Source organism: Tigriopus californicus, chromosome 7 (assembly GCF_007210705.1).
Source record: "Tigriopus californicus strain San Diego chromosome 7, Tcal_SD_v2.1, whole genome shotgun sequence".
NCBI classification, from domain to species: domain Eukaryota; kingdom Metazoa; phylum Arthropoda; class Copepoda; order Harpacticoida; family Harpacticidae; genus Tigriopus; species Tigriopus californicus.
This window is the reverse complement of record NC_081446.1, coordinates 15,391,041-15,417,164: the sequence shown is the minus strand read 5'-3', so window position 1 is coordinate 15,417,164 and position 26,124 is coordinate 15,391,041. Positions and strand designations below refer to the sequence as shown.

General features: G+C 43.9%; 1 protein-coding gene across 1 annotated transcript; it reads right to left on the bottom strand.

The window, feature by feature from the left end:
* Window positions 1–144: 144 nt before the first annotated feature.
* On the bottom strand, window positions 145–25,435 carry LOC131883890 (uncharacterized). Its single transcript, XM_059231495.1, has 8 exons — window positions 24,724–25,435; window positions 18,441–19,146; window positions 11,579–11,887; window positions 10,510–10,632; window positions 8,332–8,458; window positions 3,252–3,575; window positions 2,913–3,158; window positions 145–435 (listed from the first exon to the last, which is right to left on the bottom strand). Exons 2-8 carry the CDS (start codon window positions 19,143–19,145, stop codon window positions 230–232), a joined length of 2,040 nt encoding a protein of 679 aa, XP_059087478.1. The 5' UTR covers window position 19,146; window positions 24,724–25,435; the 3' UTR covers window positions 145–229.
* Window positions 25,436–26,124: the final 689 nt, after the last annotated feature.

Below are 26,124 nucleotides of genomic sequence, written 5' to 3'. Positions count from 1 at the left end.
GTTTCACGTCATATTTCTTGAACGTTAAAAACCGCATGAAACGATGTTTTTTTCTAGTTTAAGGCCATCTTTTTTCCTTCAAAAACTACTTGTTTCCTGTGATCAAGTATCATTCTAGAGTAAGTGAGAAAGCTTTTCAATGTTTTTATTCACTCATCAATTTCAAAGGATTTATTAATTCAAATAATACTTTTATCAAAACCTCTGGACAATGTATAGAATTGGCTTCTCATAGCTTGGTGACTTGTGGACGTAGAGCTTGACCATTGGTGGGATTGTTGCTCATCTTTGAATTGGCTTGTCGTCTGGATTGCAATTGGTAATAGTAGTCTTGTTCACTGTTCACAACCATGCTGTTTCGATTGGGTTTCCTCTCTTGAATCGAAGGATAAGCCGATTCTTGCAGCCGCGATCCGACATCGCACGAGGATCGATCTAGAAATAAAAGCGGGTTGATCACTATGTTGGAGGTTCGAGCCGTATTTGTGTTCGTACTTGATACGTTTGCAATCAGATTGAGCATGCATGAAGACCTTTCCATCCAGTTATCTGATGGGCAACCCGACCAAGCCACCAACAACCCGCGAACTCTGGAGGTATCGGTACAACAGAAGTTGAAGGTAATCAGTCTTGTTTGCTCACAATTGCTGCTGCCAGTCTACCTACGTACTCCTGATTCCTGCTAGTACGTACACTGGCAGGAACATGAGGGTTATTTGCATACCCACGTCGCCATTAAAAGACGAGAGAACGGATACATAAAGATTCACTTGACTCGGGGGCCTCTTAATTAATTCCAACCCTGCTGATGGGTGATGGGATGTTTACTAGTACGTGTTACTAACGTTGTTGAAAACAATCAAAAGTCACTCGACCAAACACCTCTCCAAACCAATCAACATAATGTGAAGTTTACTTCAATGGTCCCCGAGAATGAAATATACATTTTATATCTTATACATGACGTTTAGGCATGGCAGTTGACATGGCATTGGAGGTCATTGGAACTTTTGCTTTTATAAAGGAAAGACACACGATCTGGTGGCTCCCGAGACTTGCGCCCAAACTAGCACTTCTAAGCCATCTTTCAAATGGAGTTAATAACTTCCGTGAAGCTTGCCAATGATCTGGACATTTCAACGTGATTTTTGAGGAACAAAATATTTTTAGTAGGAATGAGAATGTAGCTTCAAAAAATTCCGTAAAGTATTCTGAAAGGGCACTTTTGAAGTTATTTATTGAAAAAAAAATCACTTTTGACGAACCTTATGAACAAAGGTTCAAATGAAAGATGACTTCCATTAATTTGTCATGAAATAACTGGATTGTGTTTTTCCTCGATCACTTTGTTATTGAGATGAGATTAATGGATGGAGTAATCGATCTCTTCTGTAAGCATAAGCTTTACTCATTCTATCCTCAAAAAGGAAACATCAAGTAAGATTGCCAACATTATTCAACTTCAACATTTCGCCAACTGGGCCTGTTTTATGAAGCAATTTACACTTCTCGGCTGCATTGAGAAGAATGCGGAGCGAGATTTCAAATTTGGCCCAATATCGATCATCTGGGCGAGCTTCTTTTTGCTCGAATTTGAATGCCATTCCAAGACTCGGATATCAATCTCTTTCATGTGAGCAACACTCGATCGATCCTGGGATTGATCTTAATTCGAGCCAGATCTCGGTAGATTCCAAACGCAAGCGTCTTATAATGGGTAGTACAAGGTGATTCAGCGAGTAATCCATAACGAAGAACTACTGTACGTGAATGTAAATAACTAATGCAAATTTGAGCGTTCCGGATAAGATTCTAGATGCAGTGGCGTCAAGGGAAGCAGTCGCCTTTGTTGTTCAAGATGTTGTTGATGATGATTATGAGTCTTGTGAGGTTTCGGGTGGGGATTTATCTCGCTCCAGATCTGGTGGAGGACTCTTTTATGACTCTATTTCTCATGCTATCTTTTGTGTAATCACCTTAAAATAGAGCGGTTGAAAAAAAAACAAGCGGACGAGTACATTACATCTAGTGCCATGTAGCGAATTCATTCGAGACAATACGACGCTAATTTGGGATTCCATTGAAGCAAATCAAAACGAAGAAAAAAAGCTCCGTCAAACTCAAATTATTATCTATTCCTAAAATGACAGGGCCACAAGGCAAGCGTGTAACACTCATGCTTCGATCACATTTAGAAGATTAGGTTGGACGTTAGAGGAATTTTATTGTCTTTGTTTGTCCAGAGACTCTCTTGAAGAACATGATGGAATAATATTGTTGCTGAAGAAGGTTAAAATAAAGGGATCATTTTTTTCTTCATGAAAAAATACGTTAGATGTATCCCAACTGCTATCCGCATATAGCCTCCTTGACCAACCCTAACCTAATGCTCAATATCTAGAGCCACTCACTATTAGGGTTAGAAGGTCAAAAAGTTTTCACAGATTCATTGCAGACCAATAGGACGACAAAAAGGAACGAGCGACTTTTGCCTAATGAAAGTTCCATAGCGAAGAACCTTTGGTGATTCAAGTGGTAGTATGATCCCAGTTGTTACTTCTTCCTATTCTACCCTTGCCCCATTCCATCTCCAATAAATCTGTGCCTCCATCAACCAGGTCCTGGCTTATTCTCTATCCACCATTTTATCCTACCACATGTTCCCGATCCTTCTCTCCAATTAAAATACTTGTGAAGTTGAATCGAGTGATCTCTATTATGATATCTGAGTCTACAACCTCTTGCAAATGGTAAGCATAAAAAATTATAGGGCGAGAAGAACGCTTTAAAAGAACAAGATGAATATTTATTTGATTTCATGTTGAACTTGTAGTGGACTTTAAAGTGTTGCCGATTTACAGACAAATCCCAAGTAGATTTTGATCACGGATTAAACATTGCTCCATGCGTACCTCGTTTAAGCCAGAGTTGGGGGAATTTGTCCACAACTTCATTCAAGTACTCGGAGTGCCGCTTGGACGGATCCAAGTCGAGATTATTCCGATTGTGTCGTGAAACCACGGTGGGCACGCCCTCTCCCCCTCCGCCCCCTCCTCCTCCGATACCCGAGCTCTGACTATCAGAGCCGGGTGTAGTGGATGCTGAGCTGGTAGAGGTCGAACAGATCTGGTTGGCCGAGTGCTTCCCATTCAAGTGACCTGGAAAATTGTCCAATGGTCATTACAAGAATACAAACTGGCAACGCTGTTGTGCCACCGAGTTTTGGGAGTATTAGCAGAAGTCTTACTTACCATGCTGCTTTTCGATCGAATCTATGCCGGAATCCTGACTCTTGTGACTGGAGGACGAATCCCGCGTGTTTGTACGATGATTAAGATTTTTGGAGTGAACTTCAGAGCCCGTGGAATAAGGTGGAGGCGCCTCAGTCGAACTGATGTGGTAGTTTTTGGCTGCAGGCTTATTGTTCAAGTTCAGGGCGTCTGTGGAGGCAGCCAATTTGACATTGACCTCACTCATGGACTTGGGCGGGGGTGCATCAATGAATCCATAATCCGTGGTCTGTTTCTCCGGGCTGTAGAGACCCACATGGCTTCGATGATGGAAGCGTCGACCACCTAGAAATGGGAGGATATTTGGATAAGAAATATCTCAACAATCTTGAGCACAGTCAACGACCGACAGACGGAAAAGTGGGCTACTGGTGTTTTTACTCCAAGAACGGGAGTCATTAATCACAATATTCATCAACATTTGTCATCAATCTGTCGTGGAGGTTTTTGTCGGTCTTGGAAGATGTGTCATGAAATGTCTCAAAATTGGATGTAATTACCCACGTTTTCCGTTCCGTCGGCAACATGGCAAAAAATGACATCGTTGAGGCCCAACACATTCTCTCACGCCAATGGAGAGCAAAAGCCAAGGAATTCCAGACTGTCCTTTTTACGTTGCCCATGGACTTTGTCTTTTCCTAACTGTTTGCTTTGCTAGTAGCTATTTCATACCGTATATGCATGTTGCGCATGTGTACTTGAACTTAAGAGCCATCACTTCAGGTCGTAAACTGACAAATGACTCAAAGTGCGGGGCCAAATATTTCCGGCCAAACCCAACTTACCAAGACGAAACAGTGTTCAAGGCGATTAGCGTTGGTGAATAGCATCATCACCTCTTCCAACTCGTCAATTAGTATTTCAACGGTGCCATTCGATTATCAATAAAAGAACCGGCTTGCAACATGGCGGCACCATCTGAATAAGAGAGATCCTGTAATTTTGCTTCAGTGAGGAACATTGGGAAGCAACAAGGAAGATCGTCCGGCCAGGTTTAATGCCAAGGAACGTACGTCGGGTGGTCATTATTCAAATCCGCCGACAAGCGTATAATCTTTAATTCTGAATACTGCCTTCGGCAATTGGAGCTGGTTGATGTTCTTAGGCAGAACGGTCAGACCTGTCACATTCCTTGTCCCTTTCAATGACAGGGAAAGAGGATCTCAAGATGCCATTGATTAAAAAAAATTCACACAAGGCTCATCATAGAAAAAGAGGAAGAAGTTTGTTCATCTTCCATACCTTGTTCGTAAGTAATTATACCGGAGACCAACCTCGTTAGTCTCAATTTTCGACACAGAGAAGTTTGACAACTCGAAGGCCAAGGTGATTTACGCAGTAGTTCATCAAAAGAAGCACGTGTAATGAGGATCCATGTTTGCAATTGGAGTGATCCACAGGCAGAAAACACCGCTGAGACAGGAAGCCAAAAATGAGGACAAGGAGCAAGTTCTCGTTTCTTGAAGAAAAGTCAAATGTCATGGCTCCTGAAAGGACTACTTTATTATCGAGAGAACTGCCTCCAATTTGGCAAGGATGGGCCCAATGTGGGTAGAGGGTTATTGTGTTAGGAGGCCAATTTGGCAACGCTTTATCAATAATTGACAAAATGAGTCGGAAAGAATGGAGGTGGGCAGCTTGCAGATCAATATCCCGAGAAGCATGCAAATACCAATGGAATGGATCAAGAGCCCAGAAGCCGCAGGAGCTCTGAGATCTTCGAGACTTAGATAAATGAAGTAATGCATTGAACTTGTTTGAAAACAAGATTAGTATCAAGTTATCTTTGTATTTGAAGTTCCAAATTAAGCAACTAGGGCAGTTCTCGTTGAATTGGCGTCCGTCAGGTTTCCGTTCTCGGTCCTCAAGGGTAAAGATAGCTATTTTATGAAAAGTAGAAAAGCAACGGTGTTTCATTTCAAACCTGATTACTGCTAACCGTTTCTGAATTGTCTCAACCTGAAGAAAAAGAAGGCTGGATTTGTTTTTTTACATCCAAAGCTCTAGACATGTTTTCCTCCACCGACCACTTTTTGGATTCATTAGGATCATTAAGTCCTCCCTCTTAGTCCAAACAGAGTCATTAGCTTCGGTTGATTTTTGGGTTTCTCACAACTTAATGGTCATAAGACGAGCTCAGACAATATGCTTGCATTTATCAACGCATCTTGGATGAATCAGGAAATTAAAACTAGATTACGATCCCCTTCATCATTCTTGGAAGACACCTCGCCTTGATCACCGTCATCTTTCTTCGTTCTTATCCCAAGAATAACGTAACTGAATGTCCAATGAACACCTCCAGGGGTTGTCACGTTATGCTATTGGTTCGTGTTCATAATTTACTTATGCTCGAAGGCTTCGGAGAAGAGCCAGTTCTTTCCGACCTCGCTCTTGTCTTGTTTACAGTGAAAGAAATTATGTTCAGGACCATTGTACTCAAAACACCAACGCTACTGAGCTTGGAGAATGTAGGTGAGGCCAATAAAGTGGTTTGAATAACGATCTGACAACACAAACCGTTGCTTCCCACCTGAATTTGAAAGGAAACACATGGGCTTAATCTCGATTTGGTCCCCTTTATAGGGCCTCATGCCAATCAAAGTTGATGCGAGTTGACAGGCTCTGACTCGGCAAGTTCTCGTGATCGATCAGTGATGTTTCGAATCGAGTGCACCATCCCCGAAGAGAAAAAATAGAGAGAAAAAAGGAATTATGGCTTCTCTTACTTCCAGGTCAATGCAATATCCTGGCCATCCAAAATTTATAGGGCGGATACCCAATCAAACGCAAAGGCGCATTCAACATTCAGCATTGGAGGATCAATTCGTTGTGGATTGCTCCTGTCTTTCAAGGGTAATGAAAATGAATGGCACACTGGACTTGACTTGTCTGACAACTGAGTGGGAGCTTGAAATCATTGGTCGATTCTCGCTCGTTCGCTCCTTTTCCAATTATGAGGATTATTATCTAATTTGGAGCTCTTTCAATTTTTAAATGGCGGTTTTCCGCCCAACTAGCTGCATTTGTCCCAGGCGCCGGTTTCATATCGATTTCCCATCGCCAGTTCTTCGAGTTCAAAGGCGGTTTTTAGGTCAGAAGAATCTTCTTCTACTGCCAAGCAGCAATGAATGAATGACAACTGGATGCTAAGTATTTGTATATTTGGCACGTGGGTGGACGAGGTGATTCTGGCCTAGTCCAATACCAATCCTCAGGTTGGATCCAGACTGACAAGTCTCACCAATAAGTCTACTTCATCTTCCCCAACAGCCCACGACGACACTACACTACTGAAGGTAGGTACAAGCTGATCTGGGCAAATTCCCGACTCAATGGAAGCCTATGTAGGTAAATAGATGAACAAATACCCCCAACCCGAGGGCAGCTAGATTCAATCCTTCCGCATCTTCCGAGTCATGAAATTCCTGTCGGCATTGAAATCTCCACTTTGAGCGGAACTTGTGCCGTGCATTCACTTCGCCTTTTGCTCTGTAGTCTCGGCGAGACTCGCGATTTAAATACGAAAAGGTCAGGTAATGGATCTTGAATGGATGAAAAGTCAATTGTCATCCGAGTGGAAAGCGCCAAAAGGCTTCCAAAGCCGCTACCCCCACCGCTACCATCAACAGCACAAGACCTCCCAAACTTCCACCACCAAGGTCAGCTGATCTTCTTAGTCTTGAGTCCATGGTCCAAAGCCACAAAAGGTACATGCACTAAGTCTAACTGGGGTGATTGGCTTTGATGGTGATGTAATTGATTCGTGTGGTGAGTGAGTGCGTGGGTAGACATGTGGAGCGGGCCAAGTTGAGACTTCGTCTTGTCAATGCTGGGTTGAGTAAAAATTTCCCGGATTCCCTGGCCCGACCCGGAGAATTGAGCTGACGACTGGCAATGAAAACTTCGGAAACTTTGCCTCATTCCCACTTCCTTCCTGTCATCCGCTCATCTACCGACTCCATTTCAGGCATATTTTGTCGAAATTCAGATCCTACCATTTCCAACTTCCCCGTACATCCCTACATACGGATAGAACCAAGTCAAAAAGAGGGATTATTCACAAACATCTTCCGACTCGATTGCCTCCGGAATCCGGATATAATCATTGGGTGGAATCGGATTGGCCTCCTTTGCGTGAAATGCCTCTGCCAGGAGCTTCCTTCTCTTGTCATTCCTCTAGAAGTTCACCAAAATAGCCTCAACTTCATTTCATCTTTAGATTAATTCCTGCGCACAAAGCAAAGCCTATTGAATCTTGGGTGCTACACTGTGGCTTGATTTGCCAACCGACATTGAAAGTGTCATCGACCGGATAATCACGCCATAACTTAAGAAAGAGAGAGGGACAGAGACTGCAGAGTGCTTCCATTTTTACGACTTGCAACTAAACTAGGGCTCGCATTTATTTTGGTGGGCACTTCCACCCACCATTTTCAAGGTGAAGGTGAGGATGGCCATGATGAACTAGTTCGCCAAAAAGAGAAGCTCAAAACCTACAGGATGGGCTTTAATTGATGAGTCATACGTGGGCACACTTGACATCTGTCAAATCGTCAACTCCGAAGGCCAAGAAACGAGTCATTGCCATGTCGAGTATGTCAACCATGATAATTTGTAACATGAGACTGACTGACTGACAACCCTTCTGGCAGGCAGCAGTCAAGGGACTCATGCCAAAGATGCAGACAGGGTGGCTGGCATGTTCTTTGTTCTTCTTACGAGCAAAATCGGAGGAGTTGCAAAAAAGGCGCTAAGGCTCCATTTCGGGGAAATCCATAGAATATTTCCCCGCACGTCAAAAGACGGGCACGGAAATGCTGTAACCCAGTTCAACGTCGGGGTCCCTGGGATTTCAAAAGAAGTCAAATTGATCTCCTGAACAGACCACGAGGAAGATAGACGAGCAAGAAATCCTCCTCCTTCAACTCAAGCGAGATTTCGCTAATAGCACTAATCATCTTCCTTTTGTCGTCACACAAGATCAACCAGAGCCTTAACATGCTGCATATAGTGTGGTGTAAAGGGGAGGCCGACTTACCCGCTCGACCTTGCTGTTTGTCTGCGAATTGTTCCATTGAATTGGAATCAGTGAATTGCCGCTTGGACCAGAACTCCTTGGTCGACTTCATCAGACCTTTCCGTTCCTTGCTTTGTTGCACGCATTCCTGAAACAGACCAAGTTAACAATGAATCCAATGAATGAAAGAATGAACGAATGAACGAGTGAGTGGCTTAACGAAGAAACCTCTGGGAACGGTCCCTTTTCAGACGTGTACTAATACGTGTCTATGGACGAACAATGAACTGACCTACAATTGTTCGTCCAGGTTTGCCACAAGAGCTCTCTATGATTTGGCCTCTTTTTTGAAATGCAATATTCTCAGTCATTCTGGGTCGAGTGATGCGCGTGTGTGTGTGTGTGTGTGTGTGTGTTTCTGAGAGTATGTTGTAATTGCCCATCATTTTAAGCTCGTTTCACAGCCTATTATGGATCTGATAAATGATCCTGGATTAATATGAAACTTCCCAGCCCCATCATCAACTTCCATTCCAGAAAGACCTCATCCTCAGGGTTTCAGTCAATCAGATGCAATTAGATTCAATTCCTCCCCGCTCAATTTCCTTCTCTCATTAACTTCACCAATCTTTTGGATAACAGTATCATCCCCGAGAAGGAACTCGGGTTTTGATCTTGTCCTGATCACGAGACTGATCAAAGGGCAAAATTGCCCTCCTCTCATGAAATAACACCCTGAAGCAACCCTGGCTTTATGATTCATGTCAATGGGATGAAGCGATTGGATGTGAAACCACTCAGATTTAGTCTGGATTTGCTGCTTGGAAGCTAGCGAGAGGCTTGAGCCAGTCAGTCACTTGATGACACGATACGTACGTAGGTGGTAGAGATGGATCCTGGATGTGTACCTTGAGCATCACTTTTCTTAGAAGATTCACGGTGGCTAAGCTATTGATCAGAGTCTCGTCATGATCGTCATACCCAATTTGATCAGCTTTACCTCTCTACCTCCATTTCATCCATCCATCCATCCATCCAAGACAAAAAAGAAACAGGGACCAAGCAACTTTCTCCATCAGCTTTTTGGTCGTTAATAAAATGGGTCGCTTCAATCCACGTGTCTGCATGTGTGTCGTTCCTTAGAGGATGACGGTGCATAAAGTCAATTTTAATGTAGATTTCTTGAATATTCCCCGAGACAATGGATCGATTTTCACTTTCTCTCCTGACTTGGTGGACGGATCTGCCCATTCAATGTCCCAAAAAGTGACCTCGAATTTCACAGTTAAGAGTTGAGCCACGGAGAGCGAGGAAAGAAAAACCCCAGGAATAACGAAATGCGTCCGGAGGCGAGAATTATTTTCAGATCCTCCCTCGTGAAGTTTGTGGGTTGGACTTTGTTCCTAATTTGCCCCCACCGACCGACCGAACCGAAATTGAGCTTCAAGAGCGGCGGAAAAAATGTGACTCAAGACGCCTTGCCAAGGAATGACAACAAAAAGTTAATGACTCAATTTTCTCACCAAATTCATCATTGCAAATCGTCAAAACCACCCTTTTCATCGTTCAAGGACACACAGACCCGAATTAGACCCGAATCATGGTTACTTGACAAATGAGTTGATGCTCGAACTGGCATCAATTCCGTAGCTTTTGAATATGTCCTCATCACCAGAGAAGATTCCCTCTGAGTGTAGAGACCTGATCTCGTATTAGAGTATCATCGTTGGATCGAACTTTGATCGATGGTTGATAGGTCCATTAGGCAATAGAGAGAGAGAGAGCTGACAATACTCCCTGTTCTTAGGAAGTATACCGGTATACCATATGTACATAGTAGTATGTATTTATGCACCACCGCCATTTGTCAACTTGGCATGTTTGTCATGTGACAGAAATCTCTACGTCAATAGGTCTAAATCGAGACAAGCCAATGTCTTTCGAACGTGAAAGTATCCATTGGCAATTGGAATCCACAGTCCGGGGGGGACGTACTACTCGTACCAAGTCCTCCGGCTCAATTGATGGATTTCAAGTAAGTTCGAGGGATGCCTTGGACCTTCCTTCTGATGCCACCCAATTGTCTGATTTCATACCGAATCGTGTACCATGTACTATGTACTACAACTAAAACTCCACGTGCCTAGGTACAATAGCAGTATGTACTGTGTATGAATGATGGTGGTGTGTCAATCTTACCTTGAGGGTGGCAAACCATTCTCGGATGCCCTCAGGTTTCCGGAGCAAAATTTTCCCCTCCTTGTTCAAAAGGAGCGAAACTGTCAGGTAACCTTTCTTATCCAAGAGCTCCACTTCATTCACCTGGAACGAAGACAGAGAGACAAAAATTATGATCAGATCTACGACCTCATCGCGAGCCAAACGAAAATAACAATTCAATAATTATTGTGGACATTCCATCTGAGGCAAGTATTTGCTTCGAAAAGAAGAACGTGCCTCGTGGTCGATTTGAAGTCTTGAATCTGGCCAAAGTTATGATCGAAGACATTTTTTATGATCGTTATTGAAACTGTCCTGTCCTTCGGGGCACCTTGTACAATCACTCTTTCCTTTTTAAGAGAGCTAAATGACCAAGCTTCAGGCCAGAGACCTAGACAAGAATCTTGTTCAGTTTCAAATCCATGACTGGCATTGAAATAATCATTGATTCAAGTGTCATCCCGTTAAGATCTCTGCGCCAAAACACACAAATCTGTGTGCCCGGATTTTCAAACACTCTCACTTGGCGTTGGATCCATTGCCAGATAAAATGTATTGGCTCGCTCACTGAAGGTTGTCGTACACTTCTTTTCATGTGGGAATCTAGTGTATCTTATGTTATCTCCAGTGCGCGTACATTCATACGTACTAGAGACCGCGAATGTCGTCCTGTTCATCGTCATCTCTTCTTTTTCTTCTTCTTCTCAAGTGGCAATTGTCTCACTTCCAAAGGGTTTATCATCATGACAAAATTATCCTTGGCGCTCAATTTTGGGTTGTGAAAGTTTCACTCAGCAGACTCAAAAGTCGCATGAAACTTTGCTCAATCTTCAGCCCGGGGCAAAAATACATAAGTGATTCATAACCAGTCGATACACATCCACCAGATCGGACGATCGAAACAACAAGCATTTTGGCACGTTTCCAAACTTTTCTGATGTTCTGTTCATCATAATTGAATGTGGGTGGAGGAACACAATCTCTCGCACACACACACACCCTCCCCCCCAAAAGTGGGCAATCACCAACTATTTATTTGTCTACTCACATCAGAGAGTTTGAGCTTGAATATGAATCCTCCCATTTCGGTCATCCGCGAGGAGCCTTTTTTGAAGCATTGCAGATAGTCTTGAGTGAGGATGAAGAAGCGCTCCTTCCACCGAGAGAAGATCTTGTCCCGTTGTTGCCACATGAGGCCCTTGCAAATGGTCGTGCCCACACTCAGGGACACATTGGACTGTTGGGCCACCACGGTGGACACATTGGTGGTCGTCTCGAACATCGTATCCAGAGCTCCAACCTCACTCACGGCCTCTCTTAGTTCTGGATACGACCGTTTGATAAGATGATCGGTGGACTGAAACGAAAGAGAACGAGAATTTGAATATCTTTCCATTTGGACAAGAATGGTGGAGCTGCTGTGATTATGATGAAGACAGGGAAAATTTGCCCGTTAATTGCAGCACTCTTCTTGATGAGATATGCCTAGAGCTCTAGGATTTGGAGGAGCCGTGTATTTGTTTTGAGAGGGCCTCGGGAGTGATTTGAGGGAGTGATGGGAACATTGTTTGAATTTACTGCTAATTACAAAGTCAGGCGGTCACTGGACTTGTTTAGCTCACGAGAAACGAGCTCATGAGGTCCTTTTGGTGTTCCATATACTGTGTACCGTACATAGTGAGTGTACGGTACAAAAGGTTAGAAGCGACCATTTGTCGTAATAGTCTTACTCTTAGGGAAAACGCATGTGATCGTGGTTGTGGCTTGGTTGATCAAGCACAACCATAAAGTTTAATGAGATATCAGCTTTGGTGACTGCCAAATCATAAGCATTCGCGAATTGGCAAACATTCAAGTCTCTTTGGGGGCACAGGGAATCTCGGTTGGATGCACAGTTTTATTTTCATTCGCGTGCCAGAGCGAGTCAAAAATTGTTAGACGAGTGAGTGAGAGAATGGCAAGAATGACTGGCCATTGTTTTCCACCATATAAAGCGTTGATTCTGTTCTAAGATTGGTCATCGCGTGACAAACGAGCTTTAAATCAACGCAAGCCGATTAATATTGAGAGCTGGAGAGCGCCCGATGGAGCCATGCGTTCTAAAAAAAAAGGACAGGGTAGCCGAAAAACCGTCAAAAGTTTTGACGTCAAATTTGTTTGTTACATCTCAATCAACTTGGCAATGATATGAGTGCAAAAACTGCCTCGTTCAACGTATGTGGCATGAATTATTCAATAATCGTCTTGACAGGTCCGATCCTTGACTAGCACACGTTCCTCAGCTTCATCATGTCCAAAATCATGGTCACCCTGTCTGTGCTGCTGGATAATCGCACCATGTTAGTGATGAGATGAACCGGGGCGCCAAATCACGTCCTCGAAAGAGTGTGCAAAATGCTAATTTTGAGGCCCCATGTCGGGGCCCTGTCCGGGCCCAGTCCAAAGCGCCCCATAGAGCGCTGGGCCTCTGTTAGTATCACTCGCCAGCTCGTGACATTGTATGAGTTTGGATGAAGGTTTGGCATAAATTTCAAATGGATTGGAAGGCATGGGATCTTGTTCACCGAGTGAAGTCAATCTATTTGAGAGGTGTCAGAAAACTGACAATGGGAATCGGGGACAACTTGACACCTGAATGGCGCCCCAATGGTCATTGAGAAGAAAAAAAGACAGATCCCCACGATTCCTCCGCCATAAGTCAATGCTCAATGTCATTGTTCTGGTCCGTTTTGTAAACATATTAGGCGATTATTAGATTACGAGTCGGAAACAGTTTTCGGCTAGAAAAGGAAGAGGGAAGTCGAACGGAGTCGGTCGGTGGGCGCCTCCATAATATTTGAAGGAAGCCTTTTTGACACCTGACTGTTCACATCGACTTCTTTAATAGATGGGGGTCTGTCGAGTGTCATAAATTGGTGTGAAGCCTGAATAGGACGACACATCTTTCCACCTATTCATTCATTCGTAGAGACTCGGTTGGGCTCGCTGGGGTTGCTCAATGGTTATTTTTGGGGGGCTACGGAAGAATAATGATGTTTCTTATCCTCACAAATTACGGCCCGAGGTCGCTCGCATAATGAACCATTTCATACCGCTTCATGGTTGAATTGGGGACGCATGAAAACAATCTAAACCGGTTTATCCTGACACTGAAGAATGTCAAAAGCATACGTAGGTAATTGCTCACAACTTTGGCGGATCATGTCAATTTAGGCACCTTAAAGTGGATCAACCGGGGAACTTGTCTTGCATGAAGCTCGACGAATTGCGATGCCACGACTCTTGAATTGCATTTTCCGTTAGACGCAAGCACAAAAACCATACTGCTCCCAAACGTACAGTAGTCTATAATCAATTTGAATCTTGGAAATGCTTGGACAAAGAAGTCGGTGGACCCCTATCATTACACCAAGTAGCACTAAGTGTAGGAGCGATCAATGCTCTGGTGATGCCGCACTCCTAAGCAATTGAGCATTACTCGAAGTTAGACGATCTTGATGAAACACTTTAGTCCCCTTGGCGTTGTTGGTAATCTTTAAAGCCCATGTGTTCTAACAATTGGTCATCATAGGTTGGACAACGTTGGATGCAATACAACTTGGTTCTAGAGCTTCCCGAATCATTGGCGGTGGAGGAGGAGGGATGAACTCCATTGATAGATCTTGATCGGGATGCCCACCTCCTCACCTCAGCATAATAATATCGTTGTTTATGAACGAACATGAGCTCGCCGTCTGACCGGTTCTCACAATCTGCAATCTTTTTTTTTTTGAGGGGGGGATTGTGACAGGTCCAGGGCCCATTTAATGGCAATTAGAGGCTTTTCATCACCCCAGATGAGCACTTGTGTGGGTTTCCAGCATCAGGGAGGAGGGACGTTTCCCAATGCTACGAATGCTACACATGAGTTTTGTGGTCCATCCTCACCTTGACATGACAAAGGGGAGATCATCCAATAAATCAACCACAGAACAAGAACCACAAAAACCATGAGAGAGAGACAGACAGACATCGTTTCCTGTTGGACAATCTGAGACCGATGACAAGTATGGAGACGAAATAATCACATTGCGGTTCAGTTTCCAAAGCTCACTCCGAGGATCTGTTGAATGGTCACGATCATTTTCTCGTCATATTTTATTTTCCCCCAATTTTGCCATATTATTTCCTAATCAAGCGGTGCGACCAAATCTTCGACGGACAGGCATGCATACGTATGAACACGCAAACAAGCAAGCATGCAAGCATGCGTTAAGCTATCTTTTGTGTCTTTGCCCTGACCATTGTCGTTGTTTAATTGGGAAGAAAATTTGGATCTGAAATTCTGAATCGATCGCCTCCAGGGGCTGCCGAAAACCTTTAAAGGGAAGCATCTCTCCAGGCCATGAAGTTTTGGACACACTTACAAATAAATCAGAACGAGCATGACATCATAACGGGGCCATGACTAAAGGAACTAAAACAATCCCAACAGGTTGGAAGGTCACTGTAGGGACGGTATGAATTTCAATCCATGGATTAGCTCACAAATAATTTGTGACCTGCTTCAAACGGAACGTGCCCGAGTTTTGGTGGAGAAAAAAAATGATAACCATTTGTAGGCTAAATGCCCACTCAGAAGAAACTCTTGAGGTGAATAGTCTGTGCTCGACTGAGGCTAATCTTCTTGGTCATCGACAAGACAAGGAAGAGGGCCACTTTAATGTTTTGAGTGCTCTTGAGTTAGCTTATCAGGGTTGTTTCGGAATAAAGCGAGGGATTTGAGTTCAAATTTTTCATTTACCTAATGATCATTCATAAGCATAAGTACGAGTGGAAAAGGCGAGAATCGGAATGGGTGGATAGTTGAAATGACGTCACCCACGAGTAAACGTGGAGGCTAATTAAACTTGTCCCTTTGTTGATTTATTTGACAGGAACTTCAGGTGTGACGAGTTTGCTTAATTACCAAACATGATCTTGCAAATTGAATTGGGCAATTCTAATCAATGCTGGGGCGCTTCTCATCAAGAATCTGGCACGTTTCTTCCCCATATTTTGATTCAATAATCCTCGCATATTTTTACTGTAATGCCAATGACAAGGGAATGAATTACGACGTGTAGCTGAGGAATGGCACAATATTGATTTATTTGCCAACTTACGATTGGTCGTTGAAATTTGAGGATTTGAAAGTGACCATTACGCAATGAATGAATTGTATGAAATGTTGATTTTTCCGCCTTTGTCTTCCAGGAGCAATTTGCAAATTGGTGGGCGATTTGGACTTTACAACCACCTCTGTCCATTTAACGCGCAATCTAGGTACTGTGCTTTGACCAGCGTACTTTCAATTTGGCTTGATGATTCATTGGTTGGTGTCCAAGGAAACCTCTTTTCCTCGCTCAGTAGGTTAACATTTGCCACATAGCAGCATATTCTAATGGGTTAACCTTGAGCATTAAATGTGTTCTGAATATCGCCTATTCGGACATAAATCGTGGGGCACCTCGTTCCTGACAAAGACCTCTTTGTTTAGACCATATTAGAGGTGCTGAGGTAAGGGAGTGAAATTGAAAGTGACTAGGAAAATCTATTTGCTTGCGGGGGTGATCGTACAGAAATGCTCAAGCAACCCATTTTCACGAACTGTCCTCTAGTAAACGGATCTGATCCACGTCTCAAAATCTATTTCGAACGCTCCCCATTGTTCTCGAAGCATTTGACGTACAACCCAAAGAGGTCTTGAAGTTCCTTCCTGTCGTCATTCCAAGCAGTGGATCTAGCGATGTGCAAGCCAGGACGAGAATTGGAGAGGAGGAAGAATGTGAGCGATGATAGATCGTTTTGAATTTGCACGACTGACACCCAGAAGAGATTTCTCGCAACTATTAGCTTGAAATGCAAGGAGAAAAGAAGTGAGAACACTTGAGCTGACTACGCACGTCACCTAGCTAGCTAGCTCCTGGTGGTGGCCTGCCATCTTAAAGGTGGTGAGAAAATAATTTACTCGAAAATTGTTGCATCTTAAGAGGTCGACAATGAGCCATAAGCTAACGAGGAAAAGGGTCGCTTGTTGTCTGAAGAGTCAACTCTGGGAGGCTGAAAAGTCGGTATTGATTGGCAAAAGAGAATGAATGTACTTGTACATGATCCTCGCTCCTAGTTACGATCTAGGAATGAGGTTAGTAAAAGTGAGGAGGATTCTCCCAAACCCCAGAGAGCTGACATCATCTGTGGCCAAATCAAGAATCATTCTTCTGATGATGCCAACTTCGAGAGACTCATCTCTCTGAGAGTGATAATATTGTAGAGTGGTGTACTTTGGACCGCATCAAAGGAGGAAGAAAAAGATTTCGGGAGAAATTATGATATCGTGGTTACAAGAGGGAGAGAGATGAAATATTTCAGGCCAGGCTACATGGTAGCTCCCGATGTTTCTGATCAATCAAATTGCACACAACAGCCAAAAGCCATATTTTTTTAGCCCCCCCCCGGCCTACCAACCGGCAGCTTCGGATTTGCTCAAATATCCAAATGCCAGACAGACAGAAAGTGAGAGTCTGTTGATGCATTGAATTCGCTCGAGCAATCCGTACTTCCCGTTCCCAGGGCAGGTGCACATTATTTCGTAGTAGGCTCAACTGAACTATTATGAGATCCGCAGAAAATAGGGAGGAAGCGACATTTGAATATCGTAAGAACCATAGCATGATATTCTGTCGAACTGAGGGCTACCTACGAGGGAAGGTTAAGATGTTTTTGTTCGGTGGCATTTCTCGCTCGTTCCTTGACTCGCCATAACTAACAGGATGACTCAGGTGCCCTGGACAAGACGAACGAGAAGAAGTAATAGTAATTGATTTTATTGAATGAAGTGCGCAGAAACAGAGGGATCACGTTCAGCCCATCCAATCATCATTGCCAATTCTATTGCTTGGAACGATACCTGTTGATAAACCGTTGTCGGTCTTTTTATGTGGAGTGGCTTCATAGGATGAACGGTAGTGGTCAAACGACAAGAGGAAAGGCTTACGTCTAGCTACTACGTAGGTAAGGGAGCGCAAATTCGGGAATTCTCTTTCGCTCTTTCTTTTCCGTATATCTCATTCTGCCTCCAGGAATCCAGGCAGACCTGCTCCATGCCAAATTGATTTTGGCAATTTGTTTCAAAGACAGGGCACCTGCGAAGTTCGCCACCCTTTGAGAACTTGGTACATGTCAGCATGAGGTTTCAGGTCTCTTTCGAAATGAAAGACGCACTTGTCTCTCTCTCTCTTCCCTTTATTGAGTTCATCCTTGGAGGCTTTGGAGGTTGTCTCAGTCAAATAAAGTTTGTGCAAGCCTTTCAAAGGGTAATAAAAGGAGAGCAGGTAAGTAGAGAATGCAATGGCCTTTAATTATGATTCGCTTTTCCAAATTAGGAATGGAACTTCTTTGTCATGAGATCTGTATCTGGGAAATCATAGGCATGTAAGCAAGACGCCAGAGAAGCACTTCCATCCAGTCAATTCAAATCAAATTCCATCACTCTACTAAAGGCGCCTAAGAAACACCATGAACCCTAGTTGATCCTGAGCAGGTATCGTTGCTGTGAAGTAAATCCCACTTTAATGTTGGATCAATTTATGATTTTGCTCTCAAGTATTGCAATAAAGCTTTGAAATCCATTGGACGAGAAAAATCTGGTGTCAAAAGTGCCAGCCAGACATTTCCTTGGTCGGTGGGCAACATTCCCTAAATTTGGCCTTTGCAAAGAAATGGCCGGATAAAAACTTGGACTATTGAAAGCCCATGAAGCCAAGAGCCATGTGTTCGTTTGCTTGTACGTGCCCTTCTCTTTTCAACACTTTGATTGACAACAATTCGGAATGGTAATTTAAGTATGAGATATCAGACATTGAATAAACTACATACAATTTGCTCCTTACCTTTGCCAGTTTCTTGCCTTTGGAGGAGAATCCAAATTTGTTGGAATGACTGATCTGAAGCTTGCTTTTGCTGTTGTTAATGATGTTGTTATTGTTGATATTGCTGTTGTTTGGCAGAAACGAGCTGTTTCCGACCACGGAGAGTGGGCGTTTCTTCACCGGTTCTGCTCGTCCTTGATACTCTTCCACGTGAAATTGTGACACGTCACAACTCCGACGGTTTCCGTTTAGCAGCCTTGACTTGGAGGTGACAAAATCTGAGGACGTCTCCAGGAACCTGGAGTTTTCCCGAGCAATTGGTCGAACCGAAGGCGGTATCTTCCGATCCAAAGTCTCCATGAAGCCTTCCTCTTCGTCGATTCGACCATTACTGGACGACCTTTGTTGCTGTCGATGGGCGGCGATGGCCGCCGCCACCACCGGTGAGTAAGGCATAGATAGCGGGCTGGGGTCATCCACAAGGCCATAATTCTTGCGATTGGTGGTTGAGGACACCATCAGACTGGACGGCGCTTGAGGAACCACGTAACTCCAATCCTGAGAGAGTCGATTGCCGTTGTTATTGTGCCCGGACCAGACGAAGAAATCCCCTGAATGGCGGTTCCGCTTTTTGGTCCCTTCACTGGGATTGACATCTTTTCTCCGCCTTAACCTCACGGACGAGGTAGCCTCGGATCCCCGGGCAAAGTTCCTTTGATTGTTCATTCTAGAAGGAAAAGAGATTAGACATTAATTTGGGTGACTCTTACATCTCCGAGCATTGAGCCCGGAATGGCCTGTCCTTGATTGATGTCCCATATGATTGGCCTCAGATGAGCACGTAGAGTATCGTTTGAGTTTAGCGAGGGGCGTAATGAATGCAGTATTGTACATGTTCGCATCCGACAAAGACGAATGCTGTGCCATCATCTATGTAACGGGCGATTAGAATGGTTTTTGATCCATCTCTGACTAATTCGAGGTAAATTGCTTTAATCTTGGTCCCAGCGTTTTTAATTGACGACGTAAACTAAACCCGTAAGATGAGCTAGAATTTGGTGTTCGTGTGATCTTTCATCACGTAAACTTATAGATTCCTCCTCAAACTGTGTTTACCGGCTGGGAAACCACGATGCCTACAGATGATGAAGTCATTGCATCTCCTCCAAGAATGCCCTCTTGATTGCTGCATTCCATGGGGTGAGTCGGTTCCATTGTTTTAGAACCGTCCATGACTTGCACGATTATGACTTTCGATCCCGCGATAAGACGACTTTTGTCGATCTAATTAGCCTCATCCAGCGATGATGATGACGATGTGAGCTCACTCCTTAGACCTTAGCCTCAAGATCAGTCTACTATTTACTCGTACTTCCACTCCTCGTTGTGGTATAGGGCGGCAACTTGAAGAACGGAAAGCCACTTTGTTTCTCCGGGTCGAATTTGTTTGCTTCTTTTTGCACTCGGCCCTTTGCCAGTTTTGGCAGCTCGTAAACGCAGAAGCCTATATGAACGGGCATACTCAAGTCGATAAAGAACAAGTGAGCACGTATGCTTCGTACTCTATGTTCGTGTATCTATGTAGATGTATCTACTTGACTGGTACCGGCCCTTGTTTGCTCTCACTTTCTTTCGAAGGAAGGACGGACGATAACATGATGAGCTTGAAGGAGTCTCTTCTGAAGCTGCGCAGAGTCTGAAGTTTTTTTCTTTCTCTGCTCATCTCAAATGAAATATGTGAGTTTGGGCCGCAGCTCAACAAACAGCGAGCGTTAGTTGAGGAAGATGAGGGAATGAGGAGGACCTGAGCACTGACTGAGCACTTGGCCCACCTTCTGAACGAACATCAAGGTGAAAATGATTTGTTGGGGTCATGCTCCATTTTGTCAACTCATTCCAAAGACCCTTAATTACCCTCACACATATTAACATGATGATCTATTAGCCATTCTTTACGCGTGGTTCCCGTCTCAAGTGTTTTGGTGTGTGTGTGCTTAGAGTTACGACAAGATTGGCCTCATCACCGCAATTCGCAATTTTTTCATAAGGGCAATCGATCCTGTGCTCAGAGAAGAAAGGTCATTCATAAATCCCAGAGCAATTTGAACAGTCCATGCACGATCTGGTATTAGAGAATTAGCATTCATGAAAATGCAATTAAGACACACACACACGCACACACACACACACAGGGCTTGACGAACATTTAGCTAGCTCAGATCAAAGCCATACGAGTTCTCTGAAAATGCTGAAATCTGTCTCGAAACTTCCCGGTAATTTCCTCAGGGCTCCCGTACAAAGAACACGGTCTATCATAAAATCAGACATGCTTGGTTTCGACTGGATACTGACACATCCTAGGTAGAGCTGAAGTTCTTCTTGCACCATGAGGGTGGCCAACTGAGGAACGAGTGTCTCCCTCAGATCCCACCCTCTTTTGGATGGAGTTAATTTACATCCGGTGGTCTTTGGGATGGCCAAGTGGCCAAACAACAAAAAAGACGCCTGCCAGAATCACAAAGGGTGAATAAACCATTTCCTCTCGACGATTCCGAGTTACCGGGAGAATGGAGTGTGGAGCAAATACTCTAAAAGAATCTAGTGTGTAAACTCGGCTGTGGTTGACTTTGACATCGTGTTTTCTCTGAGGTGTGACTTGAAGTTCTCAAGCATCAAACCAAACATCAAAATCATGACCCTGTGCTCGTACAAAAGAGATCTCTATCCGAAGTTCGTCAAGATTTTTGGATCTTTCAGCGGGTAGAACTGTTTGGATTAACAGGAAGCTACTTTGCGAAAAATGAAGAAAAACTGATCGAACCGAGCGAGTCTTTGAGAATATTCCCATTCATTGTAGTGTTTGTGTTTGGTATCGGCTTTCGCATATCTTCAACAATCTTGCATGCACCAGAGCAAAATTTGGGAGGCTCTCCTCCCACCTTTGTGGACAAGTTTTCTAGTACAAATAGCATTCCCGATATTCTGGTTAGTTAACCTAAGCGTATTCTACCCAGCCTAACTGATTCATAAACCACGTGTTTATGTCAATGACTTCATTGTTCATTGGTGAGCAGTATTCCTTCCTCTTTCAAGTCTGGCAAGAACTTTGACCCGTCGATTTCCTCAAGGCCTCATGAGTCAAGAATCCGGGGAGCTGTCTTGTTGCAAGAACAGATTATGAGGTTTTGAAGAAGAAAAACGAGGATGAGACTTTTCTTTTGCTTTTCCCTCCGGAAAAAAAGCCTGCATGCCAAAACTCCACCAGACCCTGATCCGCCGCGCTTGGTTCTCAAGACCGCGAGTCAAAAATGATTCATCAACAAGAGTACCGGATTCAACTTCATTTGATTTGATCACACTTGAAACCCTCTTACCGACCGAGTGATCGCTTTTAAAGAAGGGCTTGCATGCGAAAAGTGACCGGTTTAACAGAAATCTTACTGGGTTGCAATTTCCCATTGAGGCAAGACCTTGTACTTGCCAGCAGCAGAATGACACCTCGTCTATCTAATTGGCCGGTTCCACCCACATGTCATGAACACCCTGAAGTCAGGGCTCGTCTTGGCCTTGTTCATGTCAATCTCATTCGGCACATCCATCAAACGAATTGCTTCATCGGAGTTCAAAATGACTTCGTGTGTGTCCCTAAACAAGTCCTTCTTCACTTGGGCGACCCAACCAACATTCCTTTAAAGGGACACTGAGTGCTAAACGATTAAAGCCTCATGGAGAACAATCAAAAGAGCTCTTCTCTCATGAAACACAAAGGAGCCCTGGGTTGTTTTTCTTCAGGATGAGTTTGATGCTCGGTTGTCGAAGGAAAGAACAGAACAGAAATGGAAGAATGTCGTCTGACCACTCCATTTCATATCGCATTGTGCGAAAAATGGAACAAACCAGGGATGAGTAGAGATTTGATGCTTTTGTCAGCGGTATTTGTAATCAGCTGGCGGATATCGTTTTAACCCTCTTGAAAAAGAAATCCACAGTGAATTGCACGTCTCCTAAAGAGAATAGAAAGCTGTACTCTACATCCAAGTGACGCTTTGCATTTGGGATTCCAAAAAATGTGGACTTGATAGTGATTTTATGCTCCCTCTACCACTTGATCTTGATTGACAAACACGAATTGAAAGAGATCTTAGAATGACGCAATTTCAGGGGCAAGAGTGGCTGTTGCTTGTCCACGTACATGATTAATGGCAGTTCATTTCAGAACAAGTCCGACGTAGGTACATTGCACCTACAATAGAACACAGAACATGCCTTGTTAAATCTGCAGATTCTTGGAATGTGGAGCGGATACTCTTAGTGTTCCATGAAACGACTTCTAACGTTCAGGTCACGGCATGCTCGGAATGCTTAAAATATGCTACTTCCACCCTCAGATTGAATGTCGGGTCAAGGAAATCAAAATATTTCGACTGCAGAATGACAATCATTTGGCGATTGTTTGTTGCGATAATTGTGTCAGATACAAATCTCTGAAACAGGTTGTTACTCAACCTCTTACGTTGAATATGAGTCTTTCGTACAATTTACAGTAAGAAAGCGGGCAAATCAGCAAATTGAACACTTGAAAAATTACAAGCTTTATGCTTTGGAATGAATAAAATACGTGTTCGTGGATAAAACGGCATCTCAAATAGGTCAGGCTGTGTTCGAGTTTCGAGTTCCACATTTTGTGGCGTGAAGTGAAATATGAGGGATCATTTGTTCCCAGGTGCTTTTTGGCCCACATCCGAGGCACATCTAATTAGGTCCATACTCTGCTGGAATGTTCCACTTTGACGGCGACGACACAATCCCAAAGATACTTTTTATCTTTGACTTTCCCACACACCTGTGTAACTACTACTACTACTACAACATGTAGTTAAGAAATATGAAAAAGTTATGAAACAGTCCAATTGGTGGCAAGAATAGGCCTCTCCCAAAATGGGACAATTTTGTGACGGCTAATGGGAGCAAACATGTGATATACTATAGGTTTCAAGAAGGGCTAGTCGGGGGAGGAACTTCATTACATGAGTACGACGTACTTCTGTTGCAAATCCCCTGAGAAGGTGTGTGACAAATGATCGTCTCCCCTCCCTCCGTTCTTCACCGCTTTTTTAAGCACTTGCCGTGATGAGATTTGACCTAAAATAGTTTGGCATTCATTAATCATGTGCCAAGCATTCATTGTAGCACTCTGATTCTGGCTGCACCAACGGATCCCTATCTTGCTTTCTAAAGCTAAAGCCAGATTCGAATCCATTCTTCATCCAGACATTTCAAGAGCCAAGGTTAGATCCTCCGTGTCGTCTTCGTCGAGTTCTGTGGCAGCAGCCTGTTGACTTTACAATGACTCCAGGGTATTATTTGATCCTAATAAATCGCTGTCATTGAGCATCTGATGCCTCTTATTAATTGGTACAAAGACACCGTGTTCATCCACCCCTAGTGGAGGCCAAATGGTATCCGTACATACGATGGTAATTGTTCTTTGTGTCGTTACTTGGGGTGGTTTGCTCTCGTTCTTGTGTCGAGATGATTCTCAATCCAATGAGTGGGTTGGGCCCCCAGAATTGATGCACGCCATTTCCGACCACGTTTGATCGGATTCGGAATCATCCACGAGCAAAGCAAGGCAGACAGAGCAGATGAGCTGGCTTTTGGGGGAATGACTTTTCGAGAATCGTGAAAACTTCTTTCAATTTAGCTACCTCCATCTACTACCACACCTCATTCTTTTGAGTAGCTGTTAATAATTGGCTCTTGGAAATGGTTCTCAATTTCGAAACCATTTGGTACGGGGTAATTTCTCTAGTTCGTGCTCTCAATGGTATGTATGTTCTGCGTGGAATAGTGTCCCAGAAGTTGACGATCAACCGAGAGCAAAATAGAGGATGTTGAGGATCTGTTGGTTTTGGAAAGTGTCCGGAGCTGATTTGATTTATCCACTTCGTTTATTTTGGCAATCCCATTCGTCGCTACACAGATGTTGTTGCCGCGTGTACGAGTAAGTACGAGTACGTACCTCGTACCTCTATGAATGGGCTCGATTTGTAGCAGATCAAACAATACGTTTCACCAACTGTCTAGATACTCGAAGATGTCGTCTGTCTGATGTCCTCTCGCTCCCTGTTGTTACTAGTACTTGCATTCAATAACTACGTACGTACAGCCTACATACAATACACAGCGTGAAAAACCCCTGACTAGTGCTTTGAGGTTTTCGGAATATTTGAATTGATAAGCTTCTCGGAATACTCGTCAGTTATGTGGAGGATGCCAGTTTTTTGGCACCTCAATCTCTTACCTAGATTCAACTCCAGTAGGGCGTGAAAAGTAAACACAACACTTGACTGATAGATGGAAAATCACAAATTCACTCAAGATTCCCGGCGAGCGTGGTTGTCCGGTCGTTTCACTTTTTCATAACTATCTTTTGCTTTTGCTTCGCAGATGCACGGAGACCCTTTGTGCTACAATTGTTCTCGTCTGAGGTGATTTGAGATTTTTCGAATTCTTCACGGAGAACGAGGCATCAAATGAGTTCGTTTCATCTTCGGGCCGGGGTCCGGCGTTCAAAATGGCCCAAGAAATTATCTTAATCTGCAGTGCTACGTCCAGGATGAAACAATTGGATGGAGGGGAAAAGTTGTGTTCATACTCCGATAACAGACTCCTATCCTTCTCGGCCACACACTTGAGACATTCCCCGAGCTCTCCGCTTTCAATCTAAGACACTCTTGAGCCTCGTTTCGAGCACAATTGACATGAGACTGTCAAAACATATTAAAAAACACTCTGTCCCATCTTTATTTTTGTAGTCACTCACTCGCAGACAAACACACGTTCGGACGAAGTTTGCAAAAAAAAGTAGCAGGATGCATACGCCTCACTGATGAAGCAAGGCCAATCTTTACTTCGCTCTTGAGCACTCAAGAGGATCTGGGAAAATTTTGACGAGCAATTTTTGTGCCTTCTTCACCAGAACCGCCACCTTCAAACTGAATGGCAAGCAGCCTGTTTGAACAGGTTGCTTGAAGCGTTCTTCCCGTCCAAGCACTTCAAGCACTCCAAGCACTCCAAGTTCGCCGCCTAAGAAGGGAAGGAAATAATGAAATGAAAGAACACCCGAAAACGGACGAACGAACGGCGAAGGGAGCGGGAGCGCGGCTGGAGCCGGGACCGGGGTCTAAAAAGCTACAAGATTACCAACTCATGGCAGCCGTGCAGTGCAATCTTATGAAGTGCTTCAAAAGAGTTTCGTCGTTCGTACGTGCCTCCAGGAGAGTGCAAGCCTTGGAGAGTATCTGAAGAGGCTCCCATGCCGCGGGACCATATCTGGCAATATTACGAGTTGGTTGGTGCCTGTCACGGTGACTTCGAGGAGGAATCCATGTGTTACACGACGAGAAATGATTGAGTATATGGTATAGCATTTAGACAACCGATTTCAGACTAATCTGATTTCGGTTCAAGAGCTTGGAATTGTTAGCCTTTTGAGTACGGCAATGAAAACAGAGAACCAAGGGGGATGGGGGGGGGCGCTTGGTTTGCGGTTGACGCTTTCCGTTTACTTTCCTCGTCCTTGACTTGGAGAGGGAAAACTAATTGTTATTAGCTTTAGGGTTCAATCCCTGTAAGAAGGGTCATTGCAGCCTCCGTACTACAGCATGTAAATCCCCTCAGATGTCTTCCACGATATCAGTTG